At 43.8% G+C, this 24,571-nt stretch overlaps 1 protein-coding gene across 6 annotated transcripts in view; it reads left to right on the top strand.

The window, feature by feature from the left end:
• The window catches only part of nav1a (neuron navigator 1a), an 88,051-nt gene that overhangs the window by 60,561 nt on the left and 2,919 nt on the right, over window positions 1-24,571 (top strand). For 3 of the 6 annotated variants that reach the window (XM_087834247.1, XM_087834252.1, XM_087834251.1), the window contains 25 exons: window positions 5,465-5,603; window positions 9,333-9,636; window positions 13,849-14,671; window positions 14,752-15,273; window positions 16,538-16,579; window positions 16,812-16,960; window positions 17,072-17,254; window positions 17,353-17,429; window positions 17,600-17,623; window positions 17,804-17,881; window positions 18,728-18,811; window positions 19,633-19,741; window positions 19,820-19,941; window positions 20,840-21,024; window positions 21,117-21,279; window positions 21,367-21,565; window positions 21,653-21,741; window positions 21,829-21,927; window positions 22,054-22,225; window positions 22,969-23,234; window positions 23,321-23,472; window positions 23,567-23,638; window positions 23,724-23,929; window positions 24,044-24,162; window positions 24,260-24,448. In XM_087834247.1, the coding sequence (XP_087690373.1) occupies window positions 5,465-5,603; window positions 9,333-9,636; window positions 13,849-14,671; window positions 14,752-15,273; window positions 16,538-16,579; window positions 16,812-16,960; window positions 17,072-17,254; window positions 17,353-17,429; window positions 17,600-17,623; window positions 17,804-17,881; window positions 18,728-18,811; window positions 19,633-19,741; window positions 19,820-19,941; window positions 20,840-21,024; window positions 21,117-21,279; window positions 21,367-21,565; window positions 21,653-21,741; window positions 21,829-21,927; window positions 22,054-22,225; window positions 22,969-23,234; window positions 23,321-23,472; window positions 23,567-23,638; window positions 23,724-23,929; window positions 24,044-24,162; window positions 24,260-24,448 (4,567 nt within the window). The remainder of the gene's footprint in view (window positions 1-5,464; window positions 5,604-9,332; window positions 9,637-13,848; window positions 14,672-14,751; window positions 15,274-16,537; window positions 16,580-16,811; window positions 16,961-17,071; window positions 17,255-17,352; window positions 17,430-17,599; window positions 17,624-17,803; window positions 17,882-18,727; window positions 18,812-19,632; window positions 19,742-19,819; window positions 19,942-20,839; window positions 21,025-21,116; window positions 21,280-21,366; window positions 21,566-21,652; window positions 21,742-21,828; window positions 21,928-22,053; window positions 22,226-22,968; window positions 23,235-23,320; window positions 23,473-23,566; window positions 23,639-23,723; window positions 23,930-24,043; window positions 24,163-24,259; window positions 24,449-24,571) is intronic. The other 3 variants (XM_087834249.1, XM_087834248.1, XM_087834250.1) reach the window with 3 other exon arrangements.

The raw sequence follows: 24,571 nt of genomic DNA on the forward strand, positions 1-24,571 counted from the left end.
CACATATTTTCAAAAGCGCTCCGACGTTTTCGGAGAAGTCTGTTACCCACTAGCTCGATAGCTAGCCGGGGGCTAGGCTCACTAGAGCCCGTGAGAACACCGGACTCCCGCAAAAAATTTTCAAACCCACCGTCTTTCGCTACTCAGGTTAAATATATATGAGTCACTTAGATAACTTACAAATGTTATTGTTTCGCTTTTTTTAGTATTTTATTTGTTCCTGAGTAAATCGGTTTGGCTGAGATTAAAGTTATAGTTTTTACACAGCTGAATAACCGTCAAGCAGACAACTGATTATCAGAAGTGTGAGATGCTCGAGAATTTACTCCAGTGTCCTGTTATATTTTAGATAGCAAGGAGTTTATTAAACTTCACCGAAACAATCTGCAAATGTCATTAAAATTTAATAAACTATCATCTTGTCTTTATTTTTAGTTAGCACATACCTTAAACACTTAAAGCTTTAAGCTAATGATAGTTATGTAAGAGCAGATGCTGCTGGTGCAATAAGCTGTAGGTTTTATGTCCAATGGATGATGATCTGATTAGTCGACTAATCGCAAAAATAATTGGTGACTAGTCGACTATCAAAATAATCGTTTGTGGCAGCCCTAATCGAGATGAAAACCTTAACATCGTACCATTTCTGTTGGCTCTGTCGGGACTTCAACTCCCAGCAAGCACTGCTCTTAAAAACAGCCAGAGCTGCTTTGTCTCTACAGGGTATTTTTCTTACTTGACCTGCTACATTTGTCTCACTGACTTTTTTTCCTCCTCCTCTCACTCAAGAGGACAAATCAGTGGGACAGGAGATGAGACCAGGGGAAGAGAGTGCAAAGCTCTTATAAGGAGCAGCAAAAAAGACCATTCACATAGAGATGAGAGCAATTAGCTCCATAGTCTGAATAGAGGGGTTCAAGGATGGGTGTGTGCGTGGGAGGGGGGAGGGGGATGCAGAAGCCTCTTAATAAAAGCTGGCTATTTAACTCAGCAGCAACTATTCAGCTATTCTCTTGATAGCTTGTGAGGCTCAGTGTTTGTGTGGGTGTGCCGGTCATCTATGCAGAATACGAGACACAAAGAAATCATGTTTCTGTGAAAGGAGGATGTTGTTTACAGTGACCACCATGACTTTTATTTATGCAGCACATGACAGAGAAATATCCAAACCATTTAAATGACTGTAAATGCTTGAAAAGTTCTCGCTTTACAGAAGATGAGAACATTTCTCTGGACAGACCACAGGCTGCAGAGTGCCTCACTGTGGCTTCTCCTGTCAGGGTGAGTACAGCAGGAAACCACAGCTGGCTGGAGAGGACGTGCACAGCGTGTCCATGTGATGTATTCTTTACGCTGCCCGTTGCTTTGGCTTGCACATGACACAAATTGTCAGGTGGAGGTGAAGAAGGAGCTTAATCAAGCACAACTCAACTTAATAGACATTTATTGCAGCCTAAATTGAATCAGCATTGATATTCATTTTGCTCACAGTGTTACTGTTGCAGGATACCATTTTTCAATATCCTGACTTCTGTGCTTCCCACCAGCTGTGTTCTTGAAGCCTGGGATCAGTTTGGATGTCACAAAAAGCCAAATTTCTGTAGCGTAATAGGCGAGAAATCGCCATTTTTGCATTTTATGACACTGTGCATTCATTCGGTTTTATATAAGCATACTAAGAGTTATCATTTGTTACATATTGGTGGAAATTTGAACATTTCTAGTGCTACCTTGCTTGTGAGAGGAACATAGTTAACTGTAGTTAACAGATAATTAAAATAAAGAGCTGTTACAGGGAAGTGGCATGACTAAAGCAGCGCTTCCCGCTAAGCACTAATCTGTAAAAGTGTTGATGTAAATGAAGGGGGTGCTAATACTATCCCTCACTCTGCAGCTGCTGATGGTGAATGTACAAAGATAAGGCGGAGGGAGGAAAGATTATGAGTGTGAGATGATCCTCTTCACTGAGTGCATTGTGTCCTGAGAAGCTGAGGAAGTTTTAAGCATTAACAGCTCTTCTCTTTCCACTAAAGGCCCTTTCTTTTACACGTGTCCTTTCAGTTCTTTCTTCTCGCTGCACTTTACCCACTTCTCCTGGAGTGTCTTTGTATTTCAGACCGCTCTTTTCCAGTTCAGGTTTCATTACATTGAACTTTTAAAAAGAGAGAGAGGTGTAGCTACTTAGAAGTTTTGACTTGGAAATAAAAACAATGTTTCATATCTATAACTAGAGATAGATATAGGTAGGTAGGTCTTTTATTTTTGGCATCTTAAAGAAAAGCTTTCAGTAGAGAGTCTCTGTTAATACCCGTTATAGAGTTGAAAGTTTCATTTTTCAGAAGTTAACCTTTGCAGTGCACAGCTTGTAACTTTCCACAATCAAGATAAAACTTCTTCTTTTTTAAATTAAATCGTCAGCTTCAAATTTTATTTGCTTCTACACTGCATATAGTGCATTTAATGAATGCTTTTGGTAATGTTTAACCTCTGACCTTGCCTCTCTTTTCTGTGGGTTTGTATTTCCATATCTGTCAGCTGAGTGACACCAAAGCCAGCACTGGCTGTGTTCGTTCTGTTTTCTGTCTGAATTATTCACCATAGATGTGTGTTATCTTTCAGTGAAGCGCTGGTGGACAAGCCAATAGCTCAGAAGCGAATAACGAGATATGAAGGACAGCCGAGCGTTTCCCGAGAGCTACAGATGGTTAACCACAGCTGTATCTAAAAATGTTTGTTTCAGCAGTGAGCTTTTTTTAATACCTTGATTTCCTGGAGGAACATTTTGCAGTTAATTGGCAACAAGTCAGTAACATGACTGGGTATAAAAAGATCTTAGAGAGGCAGAGTTCCTCAGAAGTAAAAATGGGCCAAGGGTCTACCATAAACTGTGTGTTCTTACAGAAGACTGAATATCTCATCTACATAATATCATTAAAGAATCAGAGAATCTGGAGAAATCTCTGCAGGAAAGGGACAGGGCTGAAAATCACTGTATGGCCTCAGGAGCACTTCCAGAAATCACTGTCAATACAGTCTGCCGTGCAATCCACAAATGCCAAAGCTGTTTCAAAATGGACTGTGGCTAAGTGGAAAACTTTTCTGTTGTCAGATGAGTTGAAATTTGTACAACAGCGTGGTTTGGCCACAACTTGTTTTTTTTTTTGTTTTTTTTTTATTGTTACAAAGGGAAAAGACGAGGAGAGCGCAAAGCTCTGTGGCTAACATCTGGAAGACTATTCCATTTTTTTAAAAAATGTTGTGCAACATTGTTGTTTCCCTGTCAAATTTTTGTGCAAAATTTGGCAGTTTGATAGTCCAATAAGTTTTCTTTTTTTATCATTATTTTAAAAAAAGGAAGAATATATACAATCTCTGTACAAATTCATCTCAAATAACATCTGAATCAAAATGAGACGTCCTGGGTGGCACAGCAGATTCTCAGGCTGGTTTTCTGCCTGCATGCTTTTCCCCGGCCTCCTCCCACGTTCTGAGTTGTTAGATTATTTGGTGATTCTCAGTTGTCTGTGGGGGTGGATGCAATATAGAAGTGCTGTTTGAATATGTGTGAACAGGTGAAGTGGAATACTTCTAAAATACTAAAATTAGAAATGCACCATATAAGTGCCATAAAATGCTTTTAAATGTGAAAATGCACCAAAATCCATCAGTGCATTGTTGTTTTTTCTTTCTGTTTTCTTAACAGTAACATTTGCTTTGGTTTTGCTGTGTTTCCCATCGAGCCACAAAGTATCGGTCAGATCTCTGGATGCGTCTGACTCTTAAACTTGCCCTTAATCTTACAGTGGCATAGACAGCAGCATGACAGCTACTCTCATTGGAAAATCTGATCTGCTTTTCTTTGTATCCAAGATATCCACGGGCCAGACGGGGAGGGCTTTCCATTTTGCCCCACTCCCTCTCACCCCCACCACCATCTCCCTGAGGGTACAGTGTGACCCATACAGGCACCCAACTGGAAGGATCAGCTTCCTTTGCCTACACCCCCCCCCTGCACCCCATTATATTGTCCTTGTTAGCCCATCACTGCCCACTTAACTTGTTTTACATTATTACATGACATCAGTCTTACTTATTGACCTTAATAAGAGGAAAAATCGAACCCACATACTCCCTAAACATGGCCTACTTAATGTATACGAGCACATGAATTTCTAAGCTGCCGATTCTATTGTATCTCACATACGTGAAACTCAGTGTCAGCATTATCTGAAGTTGAAATAACTTTAAAGTTGGATGTTTGTGGATTTCATTATTTATTAGACCGAAATAAAGCAAGAACCACCCACAGCCTCTCTGTGTCACACAGGAAGGCTTTTCACTGGGGGAAGAGACAGCGAAGTAGATCTCTGACAGGGGGCTTCATATTTCTGATGCGGTCCTGTATGCACTTGTGGGTGCATGCATGTTCTTCAGTGCTATTTTTGTGTGTGTGGGTTGAGATGATGTGATGACGAGTGCTCCAGATTTCAGTTCGCCAAATGTTTCAGTGCAAAAGTTGGTTATTTGGAGCAGACAGTGCTCTAAATAAGGTTTCTGTGGCTCTGAATATTTAATCAAAAGACAAATTATGAGACACAGAGCTGAATGAGCCCAACCTCAGGTGGTAACCAAGCTGATGGAGCTTTGGTAGTTGATGCGATAAATGGATTCAAGGCGATACCAGTGAACTGACACAGATTGCTTTCTTTCTGTTGAATGTATGATGATTGGCCCTACAGGGCAGAGAGTAAACCACCGCACAGACTTGGAATGGTTTGCTATCTTGATCAAGGACACTTTGATAAAAGTGGAGCTTGATGCCTCGGGGACTTAAACTCCGGCTGACCAGGTGAAGGAGACCAGCCCACATTTGTGAAACAAAAATAGGAGCGCAGCGTTTAACCTAGTTATTGTAGCACAGTCACAGACTTGCACTTAATAAAGAAAAGCTTTTGTGACGATGATGAAATGATCACACCTTTGATCACAGATGATGGTGTTTTTAAATGATGGGCTCCTTTATCACACTGTTTACCAGCCAAGCAGCCTGCAGCTGTGCTCATTTAGAATGAAAGTCACCTAAAATGTCAGGACAACTAGTGGTAAAAAAGAAAAGTGACGCATATTTTAAAGTGCAACACAGCAGAAATAAACCACGTCTGTTTTAACATTACAAAATTGATGTTTATTATATATATTTAGAAGATACAGGGTTCATTTTTCTCTGTTATTAATGTGGCTTCATAAGGTTATTTTATGTAAAAACTATTGAATCCTTTACTTGAGCTATTTTCAAAGTGTCTGTAAATATTGTCTTTAACACAGTTTTTATATTACTTTGTTTACTATTGCTGTACGCTAGGAAATCCAGATCCTCTTCTCTTTTTATTTTAAGCATTTAAGAAGGAATTACTTTACACATGAATGTTAGCTGACATGTTTTCCTTGTCATGATGTCTTTCAGTTGGGATGAGAGCAGCTCCATCAGCAGTGGACTGAGTGACGGTTCAGACAACCTGAGCTCTGAAGAGTTTAACACAAGTCCCACTCTCAACTCTCTTCCCACCACTCCCATTGGCTCCCGCAGAAACTCAAGCATTGTGGTGAGTGACACACAAACACAGCACACGAAATAGACGCGCAACTGTTTGACACAGACGGATAAGAAGTGCGTGCACTGATTACAGTAGTATTGATTAAGCTGTTAATCCACAAAGGTATTGAATGCACACACTTTGTCAGTGTACAGAGGACACACACACACACACACACACACACACACACACACACGGAGCAGGCAGCAGGACCCTGGCATCACAGACAAAGCCTGATTAGTTATTCTGCACACGCCCATAATATCTGTCACATCTGCAGCAATCAAAGTTTGCTGCAAACACACTGCACTGCTCCATGGCGTGTCTCTCTTTTCATTATACATATATATATATGTATATATATATATATGTATATATATGTATATATATATATGTATGTGTATATTTTCAGAAATGTTTGAGCTTAAGAAGTGCTCGCTTGTTAAAAGCTGAATTTTTCAGATGCATTAGGAACATGTTCAACTAGTGGAGGAGTGTCAAATTCAGTTTGGATGGAAAAAGACAACCTATTAAATGTTTCCTTTGTTCTAGGATAACCAACAACTAGCTAGTGAACGAATCTGTAATAATTTTAGGTATTCTAAAAATCTTAAATCCACTGGATTGAGCCGATTCTGTAGTTGTGGCTTAGTTCAGTGGTATATTCAGCTTGGAGGTAGAAGCAACTGTTGAGAGTGATCATGGTTGTTCACGCTATGCATTTATATGCTGTATGTTTGCTGCAGTCCTTCGAATTTATAGCGGTGATGGAAGCATTTGGGACCAATGACCTCTGCTTAAAATCCTGTTTACAGCCTGGCTGAGTTCGTCAAGATCCATCTGTAGCTATACGGGTTCCAACTCTGTGTGTGTGTGTGTGTGTGTGTGTGTGTGTGTGTGTGAGTGTGTGCGTGCATGTGTGTGTGTTCCCCGAGTGTCTGATTTAGGTCACACCTCCGCAGTGTGGTTTATGTGACTGAAGTGGTGGGTTTTTAGAGGGAGCGAGACAGCGAGTGAGACAGAGGGAATCGGCGTAACCATAGCAACCAAAGTGCAGGGATGCTGAGAGCAGAGGCTTTGTCTTTACCCATATACTGTAGGACAGGTCTAAAGCGAAGCCATCTGCACACACACACACATACAAGCAGGGCCATCTGCAGTCCTGCATCCGGGCCAGCGAGGCGGAAGAACCGGGGCGCCTCCCTCCACGCCTAATTGCAAGAGTCATAGCAACCATTACACCCCATGGCATCATTACCATGGCAACCAGCCATCACCCATCGTCATGCACCCCACATTGTATAATGCACATGCTCCGTGCCGTCTCTGCATTCTCAGCTGATGCGTTTCTCTTGGTCTTTGTGTCCCATTTCTCCGTCTCCTCTCCATCACTGCATCCTGTCCTTGTTTGTTGCTGTTCTTTTTAATTTCCTTAAAGACAAAGGCAAATCCATCCCTCATCTCCCTCCTACATATTGTATAACATCCTGAGCAGAGGCATGGGGGCGGTAGAGAAAGATAATCTAGGAAAGGGGGCACAAAGAGACGTTTTTGTGAGAGGACTGTGCAGAGTTGGGCTGTATTTTATGTAGGTGGAGGTGGAACAAGACCTCAAGTTAATACAGTTTTTCCTCATGCCTTTGTGTATTTGTGCATGCTCCTGTCTGCCTGTTTGTCTGTTAATCATTTGGTCACAGCTATCTGACCAGATGTGTATCTCACCCCCACTACCCCATCTTTCAATAAACGAGGAATGTGTGTGAGGAAATGACAGTGTTTTATCAGCGAGGTCTTTCAAACAGGACACACACGTGTATATATACAAACAGTCAGGCCGAGCTCCTCCTTGTGTCGTGCAAACCTGCCCATGGGGTCTATTGGTTTTAATAAAAAATGGAATTCAGCATGAGAGTCCTCATGAGAATCAGGTGCAATGTCCCAAACACACTCTCTCTCTCACAAACACACTTTCTAATCCGTTGTGCAACTGGCGACCTCCTGCAGCGGGAGAATAATCTGTAAAAAGTGCTGTTGTCTTTGTGTCAACATCATAAAGCTTCACACACAATAGACCTCGGTTTTCCACGTGTCCTTTAGTTTGACATTCTTCCTTATTGGTTATAGTTACAGTGTTGTCTACTTTCTTTGTGTAGATATGTTTTTGTTTTTAGCAGTTTCTGTTGCAGCCGTCTCAGTCCACTTCTCCTTTTGAGGTTTTTAAACAGAGCTTACAATAGGACGAGACATCCATATGTCGTTGGGTTGACAGAGTTGTGCACTGTCTGCTCAAAGGGCTTTAAGATGAGGCAGAGTGTGTGGATCTGTCTGAACATCACATTTCTCCTTTTTGCAACCAGTAATGCACCTTTTAAGAGGTCCTTCGCTCCAGTGTACCAGGCCTATTTTTCACAGTAGTTGCAAGAGGAAGTTTAGTCTGAAGGACTAGGTTAAGGAGTAAGGTTCTTTAAAACTGGTGTCAACTTGGGTTTAATGTTTAACTTACTCTTCAGTTTTATGCATATTTATTACATAGCACCAAATCATAACAACAGTTGCCTCCAGGCGTGTGTTATATGTTACATTGTCAATTCAATTGAATTCAATTTTATTTATATAGCGCCAAATCACAACAAAAGTCGCCTCAAGGCGCTTCATAGATACAGAGAAAAACCCAACAATCATATGACCCCCTATGAGCAGCACTTTGGTGACAGTGGGAAGGAAAAACTCCCTTTTAACAGGAAGAAACCTCCAGCAGAACCAGGCTCAGGGAGGGGCGGGGCCATCTGCTGTGATTGGTTGGGGTGAGAGAAGGAAGACAGGATAAAAGACATGCTGTGGAAGAGAGACAGAGGTTAATAACAGATATGATTCAATGCAGAGAGGTCTGTTAACACATAGTGAGTGAGAAAGGTGACTGGAAAAGAAAAACTCAATGCATCATGGGAATCCCCCGGCAGCCTACATCTATTGCAGCATAACTAAGGGAGGATTCAGGGTCACCTGGTCCAGCCCTAACTATATGCTTTAGCAAAAAGGAAAGTTTGAAGCCTAATCTTGAAAGTAGAGATTGTTCACCAAAACTACCTAAAAACATGTAAAAACTGCCAAAACACATATAATAGTTAAAATGTGAAAGTGTAGCTTGATATGATTCGACACACAGCAGATTTTTCTATCATCAGTTCTTTACACATAGGCTCAAACGAACACCACACAGGCTTTAGGGTAGAGAACCGTGAGTTTAATATCAGGTCTGACTGCTAGAAAGCTGCAGGGCTGTGGTACATGTCTGAAAACTAAAAACATGACAGTTACATGTAGATACATGTAAAAAACAAGACAGGCCATGCATTGGGGCCAATTATCCATGTGCAGTTTTCTGAATAGATTTAGCTTGTGAGGCATCTTTACTCTATTTTTCCATTTTACTGTCTTTACATTTAAAAGCATGTTGTTGTCTCACTGGAAGAAAAAGTCTCTCATATTTAAAAGGTGACATGATGCAAATGTGGGTTTTTTATATATATATTTCTTTTCCAAACCAGCTTTCAGACGATCAAAACACTCATAGATGAGCCTCAGAGGCGTAAAATTGGCAGCGCAAATGACTCAAACCTGCTAGATAGGGAAAGTAATTGCTGTGTACGTGTTCTGTTGGTCAGACTGCACGTGCTGGCGATCCAGACTTTTTTTGACGCAGTGTCTCAAAGCATGTCTGTCTCTTCTCTACTCTAGATGCGCACAGATGCAGAGAAGAGATCTCTAGTGGAGAGCGGTCTGTCCTGGGACTCTGATGATAACAAACCCCGCCGCAAGAGCCAGGGCGGCAGCATCTACGATACAGGAAGCCTCAAGTCCGAATCCGCTAATAAATGGAAAAAAACCCGGCCGCAAGGGGAGGGGCCGGAAGGTGGGAAGGGTGAGCTGAGAAAACCTCAAACCCTGGGTCAAGGAAATGTGTTGAAGAAGGGAAGAAACCCACCTGTGGGAGTCACTTCCCCAATCACACACACGTCTCAAACCGGGCTAAAAGTGGCAGGTGAGTGGCAAAAAGTATATATAGAACATATAGTTTTACTTGAAATGGTTTCTTAACCTGACTCGTCTCTCAGGCTGTCTTTAAATAGTCCTTTCTTTCTGGCAGTCACACACTCACAGACACACTCTCTGTTTCTGTCACACACTTTCATCCACAGCTGCAGCCCACCCTCTGGGCCTTTAGAAAGTGGTGCCATGTATCAAACACCCATCACCACCCACACCCTCGCTGCCTGCCAGCCAGTGACTAACACACACTGACCAACAGTGTTTTTCTTCCTAGCCAGGCGTTATTTTTGTGTTGAACAGAGATAATTTATAGTGCTAAAATAAGGGCCTTTATACGAGCATGTGTGCTTCTAATAATGTGTGCTGTGAGTGCAGCCATGACTTGATTCAGCCTTAAAGACTGTCACCCATCACACTTAACACACACTCGCTGACACACAGAAAGAGCACAATGGTAGGGATTGTGCAGCTGCCTTTTGGGCACACCATCTGTGTGTTGTTTATGTATGCACACGCATACACACACGCAGACACACACACATAAAGACAACCGAAACAACAGGATATTAGTTGCAGTGTTATGTGCCAGTGCAGATAGCCAGGGGTCTGTGCAAACAGTCCTGTTTCTGTGGAACGGTGGTGCGTTTGCGTTGCCAGCTGTTGAAATGACAGATATGCCAAACAAGTGTGTTGAAGTCGCCTGTGATCTTTGTGCCAGGCTGTTATTGTTATTGATGTCAGCAGTATGAATCTGCTATCGCGGCTGCTCGATGCGCCACCGAGTGTGAGGCTGTCATAAATCACAAAAACAGATTTGGAAAAAAAAAAGTTTGTTGTTGCTCGTCGGTGTGCGGAGAAGCTCCAGGGTTTAGTCACATGAGAAGCAATCATTCACAGAACGCAGTCTATCGCTGAGGTTAGCAGGGGGCTGTGCGTCACGGTGTGCGTGCCCCGTTTGTTATGCGTCTGCATTTTTGTGGAGTTGTAGGAGACGCAGAGTGTGTGACTCTGAAGAAGTGACAGCATGTTGGGATGAGCAGTGTGATGCACTTCCACACTCTCTCTATCTCCTCCATGTGTCTGTGTACAGCACATACTTTCAGTAAGTGCAGAAGATAAAACAGCAGCTAATGATCATTTTAATTGTCATGTCAGCTGCTGATTATTTTACCCAGAATTTTATGAGACAGTTGTAAGCAAATAGTTCAGAGAGGGTCTAATTTACAATTTGTCAGTGACCTCCCCGTGTTATCCATAAAACTGACGTAACATCACACGTGCTCTGTTTGCTCCGTTCTTTCATTTTGCGCTTTTGCAGGAGCGACTTCTCAGAAAGTAAACATCTCCTTTACGATGTCATCTCTAAAAAGAATACGGTGTGTTGAAACTGTGAAGCTCACAGATGAATTTGTGAATTGTCTCCGCATGACTGATATAGAAATGAAGACTTTATTAGGTGAGCTCGTATTAGTGGAGCCCTGGAGCCTCGGTTCGCTCACAAAGGGCGTCTTCTCTGTTATCCTTGTGAGTTATGGTGCACCAGGATCTCACAGTGAGCATAATGATTTTGTGAACTGTTTTTTGTCAGCTTTTGTTAAAAGTCTGAGCACACTGCATATTTTCAAGTGTTCATCATTATGTTCTCGCTGAGCTGTGGACAGGTTGTATTTCTTTTTTCCTCTGTCACAGGAGACAAAGTGCAGCTAACATTTGCCTCTAACGCACACAAATAACCATTGATACTGTATCTTAACAACAGCATGTACACGGTCACACATGGTCCCGGTGTTACGATTGATGAGAGATGATTTCAGCAGATTTTTCAAGTCTTGCAAAAAAAAGTGGTGAGTCCTGGGCAGTGATGGGCAGTAATGCGTTACTGTAATCCGATTACTTTTTTCTAGTAACAAGTAAAGTAAGGGATTACTATTGCAAAAACGGTAATTAGATTACCGTTACTTTCCCGTAGGAACGCTGCGTTACTGCGTTACTAAAACCGTGAATTTTTTTGCGAGAATGTCTCATGACAGTGACGTAAGCGAGTGCGACGTTGGTGACAACAGCTGTGTGCAGATCAACAATGGATCATATATCGAGTGCAGAGAGAGTATGAACGTGCAGCGTTTAAAGCGTGGAAGTACTGACCTTACTTTGAGTTTGATTCCATAAAAAGTGACAAAAACATTAGTGTCCGTTGTGCGTGGGAAGAAAACTTCTTTTTACAGCGAAAAAAACCCCTAAACTTCCAAACAAGCACCGAGTAGCTACGACGTAATGGGAAACTCACAGAGAAACTCGCGGATTCTTCCACTGACCGCTGCACACCTGCACCAGGGTAACCCTCCGCCTACCCCACTCCTGCTTTACAGGTGAAAATAGAGCAACAGGACCGCTAGTCTTTGACTTTATTTATTTTCTGCTGTGTTTTACTTGCATCTATTTGAAAGACTGAGTGTAAACACAAAAAATATTTTATTTTATGAGCTGGAATGTGCAGAAAATAGGTTTAAATGTTAAACTAATTTCTTCAAGTCAGAGAATGTTGCAGATAATTAAATGTTTGCTTGATGCATAAAGTTAAAAGATTAAAACTAATAAAACAAGTTTAAAAAGAGACTTTTCCATTTGATTACATTTTGTATGATGATTATGCAGAAAAAGTAGAATTGGGCTGAAAGATCTATCACTTTATCACCTGTTCAGGTTGTAAATCGTGTTTTTAAAAGTAACTAAGTAATTAATTACTTTTGAAAATAAGTAATCAGTAAAGTAACAGGATTACTTTTTGGGGGAAGAAATCAGTAATTAGTTACTGATTACTTTTTTCAAGTAACTTGACCAACACTGGTCTCGGGAGGCTGGTATTATTGACAAATAAGAGTATTAGGGTGGGTTTCCGTAACAAGCGCAGCATAGATACGATGTTTCCACTTTACCAAAGTGGCAGAAGAAGAGAAGGAGCCACTTTCCTCTAAGAGCCAGAGAAGCCAGTTTTTTGATGTTTCATTGAAAAAGGTTTCTCTGTCTGCCAGTCGCTCTGAATTTGAGCGTTGTGCTCACATCTTCATATCTTCAGACATGTTGGCCTCTTGTGCTGAGAAACGTAGTGATTCATCACCACCTACGCGCTTACCGTGTGAAGCCGCGAGCTCCACGGTCTCTACAAGCCCGTGTCAGTAAATCAGGCTTCATTTGTGTCAAAATTAATACAATTGCCTGAGTTTTGTCGGTGTGTCTCAATGCCAACATTGTGTTTCTTCAGCCCAGTGTTCATGGATCAGGCTACGATGCGGTTACACAAAGGATTGAGCTTTTGATTTGACATGTAAACCCAATTTTCACTTATATGAAATAACCCAGTGCTTTCTGCAAGATCCCATCACTAAGAACTACAAGTAAGTGTGTGGGTGTGTGTGTGTGTGTGTGTGTGTGTGTGTGTGTGTGTGATCCTATGTGTCTGTCTTTTGCGGGTTTATAAATACTCTTAAGTGTCTCCAGATGTCCTCAGGCAGCATGCCGGTAGGTCTCATTCAACAGCGGTTCTTTGACTCTGTTAATGCCTTGTATATAAACCTCACATAACTACTCCCATCAGATGCACATTAAGAGTGTTGGTAGTGTGGACTTGTGTGGGTGGTGCATGCAGTGCACATGTGTAATAGACTTTTATTCTCTTAATAACTTCCAAACAAGTCCGTTTAATTTGCCACATGTTCAAATGGGGAACCCTGTTTCTCTAAGTTGCCTCACCTTTCCCCAGTGAGCCTCCAACATGGGAGGAATTCAGTCGTGTTGGCTGTTTGATGCAGTTTAGTGCCTACAGACGTGCTTCATGAACATGAACACCACTTTCCAGCACCCATGCTGCACATGTTAATTTTGCCACTCCACTGCTGTGACGTCACTGTTCACTGACTGGAAAGCTTAAAAAAACTTGCTGGAAGAAGGAAACTTTTTCAGTTCATCAGGATGGAAAAGAGGAGTAACTGCCTGATAAGAGCACATGTGTGCGGGTTAAGCTGGCTGTGAGTCTGGTCTACAAACTGTCTCCTTGCTCAGACAGGGATTTATTTTTATCAGCTGACAGTCAGACATTGTAGGTGTGTAGATAAGATATTGTCTCCTAATATGGCTCGCTTAGTTTCAGTCATCATTTTACTTCACTCTGTTCAAGCTGCTCATCAAGTTTTCTTTTCTGCTTTAGGTACAGTGAAGTCTGATGGGAAGCCCATGGATAAGTCCCGTTTAGCAGTGAAGACTTCCAGTCTTCAGCGCTCCTCCTCTGATGCTGGTAAAGACCATCGAAACGGCACCGGAGCTGCTGAGCAGCGTAAGCCTCCATCCGGCCTGGTCAGGCCCTCCACTGGTGGAAACTTTGGCTTCAAGAAACCAACAGCAGCTACCAGTAATAGCACAAACAACTCAAGTCCGCCCAGTGTAACCAGTGCAGTTAGCAGTGGCATACCCAGTGGTTCTGCAACTGTGGGGAAAATTCCCAAAACGTCCGGTATTCCTGTGAAGCCAGGTGCTGGTGGCGGAGGACGAAAGACAAGTCTCGATGTTTCGAGCAGCGATCAGAGTGGTTTTCTGTCTCCAAATGCCAGAACGTCTCTGCAGTACCGCTCTCTGCCCCGCCCCGCGAAAACGAGCACCCTGACTTTAACACGGCCGAGCTCAGCGCGCCCAGTGAGCACCACCATGGACGCCGGCTCTGGACTCATCAAACCCTCCGTCGCAGCATCACAGGGCTCAAGGCTCAAAGAGCCGGGCTCTGTGCACAGTTCTGGAGCAGGACTGAGTAAACCAGGACGTGGGATCCCCAGTCCCGGTCCTGTCAATCAAACAGACAGAGAGAAGGAGAAGGAGAGAGCCAAAGCTAAAGCTGTGGTTTCTGACTCCGAGTGTGGGGGAGGGTCAATGAAGGGAAGTCCTGCTCAGACCCCATCAGAGAACGGAGGGAAAGTGCAAGGGCTGAGGCCCCCCAGCAGCGGCAAGGGCATGGAGCTCCCATCTCCCAGCACACACAGGTATCAAAGCTACCATTTCCACAAACACACGATCACATCTGAAATACACATTTGCTTCAACATCGTCTTTCTGTCTTTAGGTTGTCTGGAGTGCGCAGCCTGGCAAAGCCTCCATCGATGGTTCAGCTTGACAAGCTGAGCTCAAACAGCCTGGACACTGAGGTTCGGGACACTTTGCCTCCTAAGATTCCTCCTTACTCGAAGCTTCAAGACCTCTCCGGTTCAGCAGGCAACTCCACTAGCTCTTGCCTGACCCCCAGCCCCGCCCCTGTACTAAATGTGAACTCTTCAGCCTGCTTTTCCAGTTCTGCCATAGGTTTGGGTCCCAGGCAGGTCACTTCCCTCGGGGTAGAAAGCAGTGAAGGGAGAACCTCTCCCCTGCTCTACCCTCGGATGTCTGGGCTGCATCGTAGCTTGGAGTCTCTGCCACTTCAGATGAGCCTGGCCCCCGAGCCCCAGGAGAGAGAGGAGTATAAAGGGGGGGAGAATTTGACGAGAGGCTACACCACCTTAGAGTCCCGAGTCAAAGATAGACACGATGACGGCGGCCAGCCCTCTAGCTGGACACCCGGAAGTAAAGTCTCACTGACTCCCACAGACAGGTCAGTTCAATTCTACTCAAATACGATCCATAATGCTGCACACGCTGCATGTTCAGCCACGTCTGTCCCAGGGTTTAAATAGAGGGCAACCGAGTAGCTCCACCTTGTGGTCAGTTGAGGAAGTGCACCAACTTGATTCACTGCTCAGGAAAGCAGAAGGGGTGTGGAAGAGCTTTGATAATCTGCAGTTTCCCCCAGAATCGAGCAACCAGGTAGTTGTCCTACAGACATTTATAAAAACCAAGAGCAACATGACGAGGAGATCCTTAAAAATATTGAAAATATTTAACAATTCTTGCTTAATCACCCTGAGTGCTGATGGTGATATGAGTTTTAAACTAACCCTCTCTGCAGGAGCCCTGTGTGGATATGAGAATAACATTTATCAAAACAAAGTTGGTGATTTAACTCTAATAATAATAAACTTTATTTATAAAGCACACTTAAAAACCAAGGGTATGCTGAGGTGCTTAAGATAGAGAATAGGAGGAGAATAGGAGGATAATAGAAATAGGACCAAAGCAAGTACTAAGTATGCAAGCAGGTAGCTGTCACTGATACATAGGAAAGCAACAGGTACAGAGTAAACAAGAATTTAAATGAGCATAAAAGTGCATGATATAAAATCAGAAAAGAAATATTAACTAGAGGGAAAGGCGAGATTGAATAAGTGGGTTTTTAGTCGTGATTTGAATCAGAGGCGCGGAGGTCGAGAGGAAGGGTTTTCCACAGTACCGGGGCAGCCGGAGCAAACGCACGGTCACCCCGAGACTTCAGCCGAGATCTGGGTTGGGTCAGAAGTAGTTGAGTGGCAGACTTGAGTGTTCTAGCAGGAGTCTGTGATTTGAGAAGTTCACTAAGATAACTGAAACAAATCGTTCTGAATGCGATGTTGAATATGACAAATTTAGAGCCCTAAAGTCTGCGTGATAATTTGTCCCCTTTTTTAATGAGAAGGATAAAAATGTATTTTTCTTAAACTCAGCCAACAAATAAAGTAAACAGCACACACACACACACACACACACACACACACACACACAGACACACTAAAGCAGAGCGAGATGTGCTGAGGCTTGCTGGGCTGTTATTACTGCAGGCCTGTTATCAGTGTTGTACTAGCCTTACTGACTGAAGTCATAATTACTAGCTGACGCTGCCCATCTTCCAGTCTTGCTGCGTTTCTTTGTGCCTGCTGTCTGTACTTGACTCTAATAACTCCCTGCACTAGTGATTAATTAATGACACTGTTTAATCTCCACAGCTCTCAGAGAGACAGAAACACGCTGCCAAAGAAAGGTTTAAGGTAAGCAGTTCCACACACAAACTTTAAATGTGTGTTTTTTGTTAAATTGCACGCACAAACACAGAGCTGTGATTGATAAGATGCCCTTTGTGTGGCAGATTATGTGGCTCTTGCCCACAGCTCTGCTGCTCATTTCCCTCTCAATGCCAGGAGCATTTTGTGTGTTTTGGTAGTCGAGATATTCGGCTGACTTTTCCCGCTGCCAACACTGACTCGGTCCATTAAACTGTAGTTTCAGCAGTGCCTCCCAGATCGAGGAGGACGGGAAGGAGAAAGGAGAGAGGAGGCACTCTCATACCGTTCTCAGTATGACCGACTCGCTCACTCTCCCACTGCTGTCCTCACCCACCTCCCTGCCCCGAACCTCAAAGACCAGCATGGGTGCGTAGACACACAAGCACACACACTATGATGGCCAATGATAAATGCTGACACGCACACATTTGTGTGATGTGTATTGCAGAGCGTTGGTAACTCTATTTCTTATAACAGTGCCGAGCCCGGTGGGCGGCCCGCCGAGGATGACTCGATCCAACAGCATCCCGACACACGACGCCTCTATGGAGCTGTACGGGGCGTCGCCTCTGGGCAGCACGGTGTCACTGGCTGAACGCCCCCGCAGCATGGGAATGGTTCGCTCCGGATCCTTCAGGGACAGGGAGTCGAATGAAGATGGTGATTTTTCTGAACGTTTTTGTCTGATAAGTTGTTTGACTTCATCTCAACTCTAATGGATTTGTTTTCCTTTGTGTGTTACTCTTATTTATGCTCAGTTCATGGCTCCGTGCTCTCCTTGGCCTCCAACTCATCGAGCTACTCTTCGGTGAGTTTGGGCAGCATGCAGACTCAGGTAGCTACAGCGCAGCGTATGCTGTATGTGTGGATGTATGTTGGTGCAATGACGCTTTCCTCTTATTTCACTCTTTAAACACTTGAAACTGTAGCCGGTACCTTATTAGGCCCCACGCCTCTCGTCTGTCTTTCCTAACATCTTTACTCTTATTCCCTGTGCTGTCCAAGGCTGAGGAGAGGATCCAGGGAGAGGTAAGTGCTTTCTGTCCAGCTCTTTCTACTCAGCTGGTTTTTCCCATCCACTCTCATCCTTGTTGTCTGTGGGAGAACAAGCCTGTCAGTCGTCATCTGCACCATCCACTCACTTGCATAATGTCAGGTTTAGTGGCCTCGGCTGTCTTATAACTGGAACGTTCCTGCTTTTATTCACAGCAAATCCGCAAGCTGAGACGAGAGCTGGAGTCGTCGCAGGAGAAGGTTTCTAACTTAACGACGCAGCTCACGTCAAACGTACGTACTTTCTGTCGATGCTGCTTTGCACAAAGCATGTTAAGCTTTTTTTTTTTTTTATTGCGAGACTTGCTTTTTGCATATCACGCTGCTGAAGTAATTGACCCTTTATAGAAAAGCGAACAGAGAGAACCTGTGTGTGCGGTCATAGATCATCTCTCTGCACTTTCAGGATGTTTTTATCTTTGCTGAGTCTAAGTAATGCTAATCTCCCCCTCTCAGCTTCACTACGTACACATGTGCCTCGCTCCTTCCTCCTCCCTTGTTTCAGTGTAACTATCCAGTCAGCGTTTTCAATGCGTCTGATTGCGGCAATAAAATGCAGGAGTTATGCACCACTTCATGCAGGAGACATCAATCAATCAGTGCGTGTGCACCCCCCCATTTTTCCACATTGTTTGACCTTCTCATGTGAATGTGCAGAACAGATGCGTGAAACACAGCCTGATTATGTGCTGGATTAATGACTGGGCTGAATCCATTATTTGACTGTGTTAATACATTCTGTAAAGGAGAATAGAAAGTAATTTTCTCTCCCTCCTCTGGGCTAAATTGGGTGTGTGTGAGGAGATTAGGGAGGAGGGGAATTTCACACAGACGACATCCTGTTCAGCCTTTGTGCCTCATTCAGCTTTTTAGCACTTCTTATGCAGGGATAAAGGGTCAGACGAAATCCATTCAATCTGTCCCTGTATGCGTAATGTCTGCTTTAAACGATGCTCTGTCGAATCAGCCATATAAATAAAGTTCATCTACATGTTGTTGATATCCTGATATAGACAAATTTAAATGAAAAATTGAGTTTAATCTAAATTGTTGTTTTTGTCTCTCGTCTTTTCTAAACAGGCAAACCTGGTGGCCGCCTTTGAGCAGAGTTTGGCGCTGATGACATCGCGGCTGCAGAGCCTGTCGCTAAGCCACGAACAGAAGGTAACATCCCAGCCCCGCTTTCAAGCACAAACAAACAAAAACCTGAGCTGCAGCTGCGTTTCACCACCGCAAATTTCTCACGAGCACTCGGCTAGGAGCTAATACGCAGGTGACTTTGATCAAATCCTGCAGCGGGAGCTGAATCTAGGTTAGAGGCCCCTGGCTGCAGTCCTGCAGGGCGACTCGGTGTGTGTTAAAAATCTCTAAAGGCTGAATGATAAGCGAGACTCAAACAGTTTGCATGTGCACCTAAAGTAAACATCACATTCCTGCGTTCTTCTGCTTTTGTGTGTTCTGGTGTAAAAGAATCGATCGGTGCCTGAGGTGTTTAGTGTGAAGAGTCTTTCTCAGTGCTTCATGCCTTGCTGCTCCCTCTGAAAGCCCTGTCTAGACCACTCCAGGAAAGGTCTTTGTTGTTTGTGCCAGTGCACTGACCTGTGCAGTTCAGCCCAAAGCACAGACTCTAACCTTGAGGAGATGAGCCGGGCGGCTCTACTCAGAGTGGAGTGGCATCGATTTTAGCAGACAATAAGCGGCACTGTTGTTCTTGTCTTTTTGAACTTTTCACATTGCATTGGTGCATTACTAAAAGCTCACTCCCACTACATAAATAACATATTCAACTTATTTAATGAAAGTATTCATGATTGTTAAATAAAAACCTTTTTCATTTATTACAGTATAAAAAACAGTAAAATGAAAGTGCAGCATTTTTTGGATGATAACTTGATAACTAGACGGGTACAAGCCGTCACTCGGCTCAATTTTCAAAGCAGATACAAACAAGTCTTCCTCAAACCATTTATTTACTGTTTGTGCAGGACTCTGAGCTGATGGAGCTCCGGGAGACCATCGATGCTCTGAAGACCAGGAATGAAGAAGCCCAGGCTGTCATACAAGGAGCCTTAAACAACCCAGACAACAGCAAAGGTCTGTAAACTATTCAGGTTTTTATCTCTCTCTCACTCCACAGCACGTTTATTCAATATTTTCTCTCTTTTTTTCCAGATCTGTGTATCCGACGTCAGAACTCCTGTGAGAGCATCTCCAGTCTGAACAGTTTGACCAGCATGTCCAGCGTGGGCAGCTTGAAGGACCAAGATGCTAAGAAGAAGAAGAAAAAGAGCTGGGTGAGAGCTGTGTGCGAGGCTTTATGTTATTCTCACTGCATGGTCTGTGTCTGTTCTCCTTAATGAAAATGACAAAGCAGCGTGGATGAAGTGACCAGTCTTTCCCTCCTCTGTGTTGTGCTATTCTGCTCTTTTAGGTCTTCGAGGTGAGTTCAGTCACTGTGTTTCTATAAAACCTCTATTAACTTCCTGTCATACAGCATGATGGACCATCTAAAAGTGCAACGCAGTCCTCGAGTACCCTCCATCTCTGCTGATTGGCCTCCCACACTGCTGATTGGCTGCCTCTTATGTGACCATTTAATTTGAATAGATGGTCGTAATTCAGTGGCTAGCAGCAGAAATGATGTTCAGTAAGAAGCGAAGCGCTCAGGCTTAATCATCGAGTTTATTTAACACATCTTTCAGTTATGTTCCTCCCCTGTTACATCATACTTTATCCTGTATTTTGTCCCTGTGTAAGAGATACATGACTTTCTTTTACCATGTTACTCTCACTAAACCAGCTGCTAAATCTAAGTGCAGAAACGGATTGTAACTTGGACTCAGTTGCAGAAAACGACTGAAAGTTCAAAGCGGTAGTTTGTCATTTTGGGCTCTTTGTTTTTGATTAGCATCAGCTGCTTAGTTTAAAACAAAGGTACAAATGCACATGACGATGTCTCGTTTATTCATTCTATATAAAATGAAACTCTATACTTAACAGATTGGTTTTTTTGGCTTTTATCTGCAGTGAAAATGACAAACTATTCCTTTATTTTTTATACTCTTTGTACTCAGCATGTGTCACATTAACAGCTCTAACTATTCCCTCTTTTTTTCTTTCCAGTTATGAATGCAGTGATGTGAAGTCACTGTTTGACTGTTTTATATCAGTTTATCTTCTGTCTCTATGCAGCTGAGGAGCTCCTTCAACAAAGCATTCAGCATTAAGAAAGGCTCCAAAACATACTCTGACATTGAGGAAATTGCCACCCCCGACTCCTCAGCTCCTAACTCTCCCAAGATGCCTCATGAAGGGGGGGAAGGAGGAGACGGGATGCTGCCTTGCCTCAAAACCTCAGCTTCAGCCACGTCCTCTGTGTGAGTGCACAAACACCGACTCCACCGCACAGCTCAGCAGTGCAGTTTTCCTCTGTGTAAATTTCTTATAAGGGCTCCTTGGCTTTTTCCAGGATCATGGAAAGTACAGAAGAGGGAGACGGCGAGGAAAGCGCCGTATCAGAGTTGCGCTCAGAGCTCTGGGTGAAAGAGAGGGAACTGACAGATATTCGACTTGAAGCCTTAGACTCTGCACATCAGCTGGAGCAGCTCCGAGAAGCCATGAAAAACATGCAGGTTTGTTTTGCCTGCTGCACGTGTCTTTGTTCACTTACCTGCAAAGCTGTTATTACAATTTAAAGCTTCGTTCTGCTCATGTTTCAGTCGACGGTGGAGAACCTGAAGGCAGAAAATGTCAATTTAAAAACAGGAACCCAGCATCACCTCCCCGCCTCTGGCCCCACCTCCTCCACGTCCCAGCCTTCGGGCCTGGCGTCCCTCCTGGGGCCCTCTCTGAGGCAGCCAATGAGCATGTCCCTCACCAAATCCTTCAGCCTTAGTCTGAACGATTGTAAAGATCCAGGTCAGAGACTAACAAAGCCTTAAAACAATCTTTACCTCATAAAGAAGTGCAGCGTGCATCTCCTCCTCACTTCCTCCTCTCTTGCAGAAGCGTCTCAAGGTGACACGCTAAGCGTTTCTTCTCAGCGTGAAGACGTGTGTGCACGTCTGCTGGTCCGTACTGGAGACCAAACAGAGGTAGACGTGGAACACTTTTATTACTCACAATGTCCGATAATGTCAAGAGCTTTAACTGGACGATCTGCATCTGTTTCTTCTCTGTAGGACGGTAAACAGCAGCAGGAGTTCTACCTTGGCTCAGTACTGATTAATGCGAGGACTGACTGGCCTTGTCTCGACTCCCTCATAGCCAAGACCTTCAAAGTAAGTCTTGTCTTGTAAATCTGGTCTCCTTTTTTATTAAGTGGACTTTTGTGCTTCAGTAGCTCGGCTGCGATTTGTTTGCTCAACCGTAACATTTTAACTGTGATACATTTATTCTTTGTTTAGGATTATTTAAGTCAAGTGGACCCGACAGCCAGCTTGGGGCTGACCAGTGACTCCCTGCACATGTACCAGTTTACCCAGGGCAGGCTGAGGGTGATTGGGGGGGACAAACCCCAAGGCTCACCTTATCAATGTCTCGGCAATGGTCCCGCTCGTATTTTTGTCACCTTGAAAGGTTAGCAGATATAAGTGCATTCAGTGCTTTTTTCCATGTCCTGTCCCCCCCCCCCCCCCCCCTAACCAGCGGATGGCTGCCCCTCCCAGAGTTGGTTGGAGTGGTCAGAGTTTTTCCTTGACTGTCGTGCTTGCTTCATATGGAGTTTTTTGATTGTTTGAGTTTATTTGTATTGTTATAGGGTAAAAGTTGTTGCAATATTTGCACTATAGGAATAAAAATGGAGCTGAAAACAGTTTTGCTTTGAAACGCTGTATTCAAAACTCTTATTGACGTCTATTTTCTTAAATTAACTACATGCAGCTTTTTAACTTTTACATGGTGCTCGTCTCGAGGAGTCTTACACATATTTTTAGTGTAATCTGATGAAAATGGTTGGCTCGAGGGTCGTGGATGCCAGAGTGCTATTAAATAGCCACAAGACAAAAGTAGGACTTTGGTATGTAATGAAAGCATGTGATGGTTTATCTGGAGCAGGGTTTGGAAACACAAACCTTCACTGTGGTTCCTGCTGTGACAGAAAAAAAAGCTCTTCTATTGTTAGGTTGGAGGGCTAAAATTACTGTTTTCATGTTGAAGGTTAAGCCCCCCCGAGACCCCGAATTACTGGATCTAGTATAAAATTCGACAGTTTAGTTATTTATTAGTTTTTTAAATAGTGCAGTTTTATGTGTGTATTGTTATTCTGCAGTGAATGCTACATCGTCTTGCTCATCCTCCCCTCTGTGTCTGAAACTCTTCAGGTCTCCGGGAAAAATGTGTCGACTCGCTGGTGTTTGAGACCCTGATCCCTAAGCCCATGATGCTGCACTATATCAGCCTGCTGATGAAGCACCGGCGCCTTGTTCTGTCTGGGCCCAGCGGGACAGGAAAGACTTACCTAGCTCAGCGTCTGGCTCACTACCTCCTGCAGCGCAGCCGCACTGACTCGACTGAAGCCGGCCACGAGCCCGGTCTGCTGGGGCGCAGCCCTGCTATCACCTTCAACATGCACCGTCAATCACAGAAGGTAAAACCTCATTAAGGAGTTTTGGTGTGTTTTGTTTCTTATTCTTTCACAAACAAGTATGAAAATATGTTTTCACCTTTTAACAGGAGCTGCAGTTGTATCTGTCAGATCTAGCCAATCAGATTGACAGAGAGTGTGGAGGGGAGCTTCCCCTGGTGGTTATCATCGATGATATTAGCGATTCAGCGGCCATCACTGAGCTTGTTAATGGAGCGCTCACCTGCAAGTATCACAAATGGTAAATGACTCTGAGAATTACTCTGTTTCACCAAAGAATTCAATAAGATTTGTTTAATCGAAGAGTAACACGATTTTCTCTGTTGCTGTTTCAGTCCCTACATAATTGGAACGACCAATCAACCTGTGAAAATGTCGTCTAACCACGGGCTGCACCTGAGCTTCAGGTAGGCAGAGGACTGGATGAAGTACACTCCGTTACTCTGTTTAACTCTCACGCAGAAACTAAGTGTTTCTTGCATGTGGCCACAGGATGGTGATGTTCTCCAACAACGTAGAACCAGCCAATGGGTTTCTGCTGAGGTACTTGCACCGTAAAGCTGTAGAGGCTTACCAGGACCAGGAGCAGGACTTGGCTCGCCACCAGGAGCTCCTCCAGGTTCTCGACTGGATCCCTCAGCTCTGGTACCATCTGCACGCCTTCCTGGAGAAACACAGCACTTCAGACTTCCTCATAGGTGAGATATTAGCAGACAGAGTGAGCAAAGTCCGACTTGGGTACTTGGGAGAGAGTTGTTATGATAAAGATATTAGGATAAAGACCTGTTAACAAAAAACGCTGCCTCCTCCAGGTCCCTGCTTCTTCCTGTCATGCCCAGTGTCAGTGGCAGAGTTCAGGCAGTGGTTCATTGACTTGTGGAACCACTCGATCATACCGTACTTGCAGGAAGGAGCCAAAGATGGCATTAAGGTGAACATGCACACATTTCCAAAATATAACAGTAGTGGAGCAAACAATAACCCCTCTATAACAAACTGTTTTTACTGTGGACTTGTCTTCCTGTCAGGTCCACGGGCATAAATCAGTGTGGGAGGATCCGGTCGAGTGGGTGAGAGGCACCCTCCCTTGGCCCAACGCACAGCAGGATCAGTCCCGGCTCTTTCACCTACCTCCTCCTAGCATAGGTCCACTCAGTGAGGAGAAGAAGCCTCCTAAAGACACACCTCCGCCCAGCACACTGGAGTCAGACCCATTGGTGAGGGATTTCTGTTGTGCTTAGATGTGCTTTAGTCCAGTTTGATTTGCTGAGAGTGGAGAATATTGGCAGGAAACAAATTGACATTGTTTCAATAAGAATTAATTGAATTAACTGACCATG

This window comes from Neolamprologus brichardi, chromosome 20 (genome assembly GCF_056152115.1).
Source record: "Neolamprologus brichardi isolate AB-2024 chromosome 20, ASM5615211v1, whole genome shotgun sequence".
NCBI lineage: Eukaryota > Metazoa > Chordata > Actinopteri > Cichliformes > Cichlidae > Neolamprologus > Neolamprologus brichardi.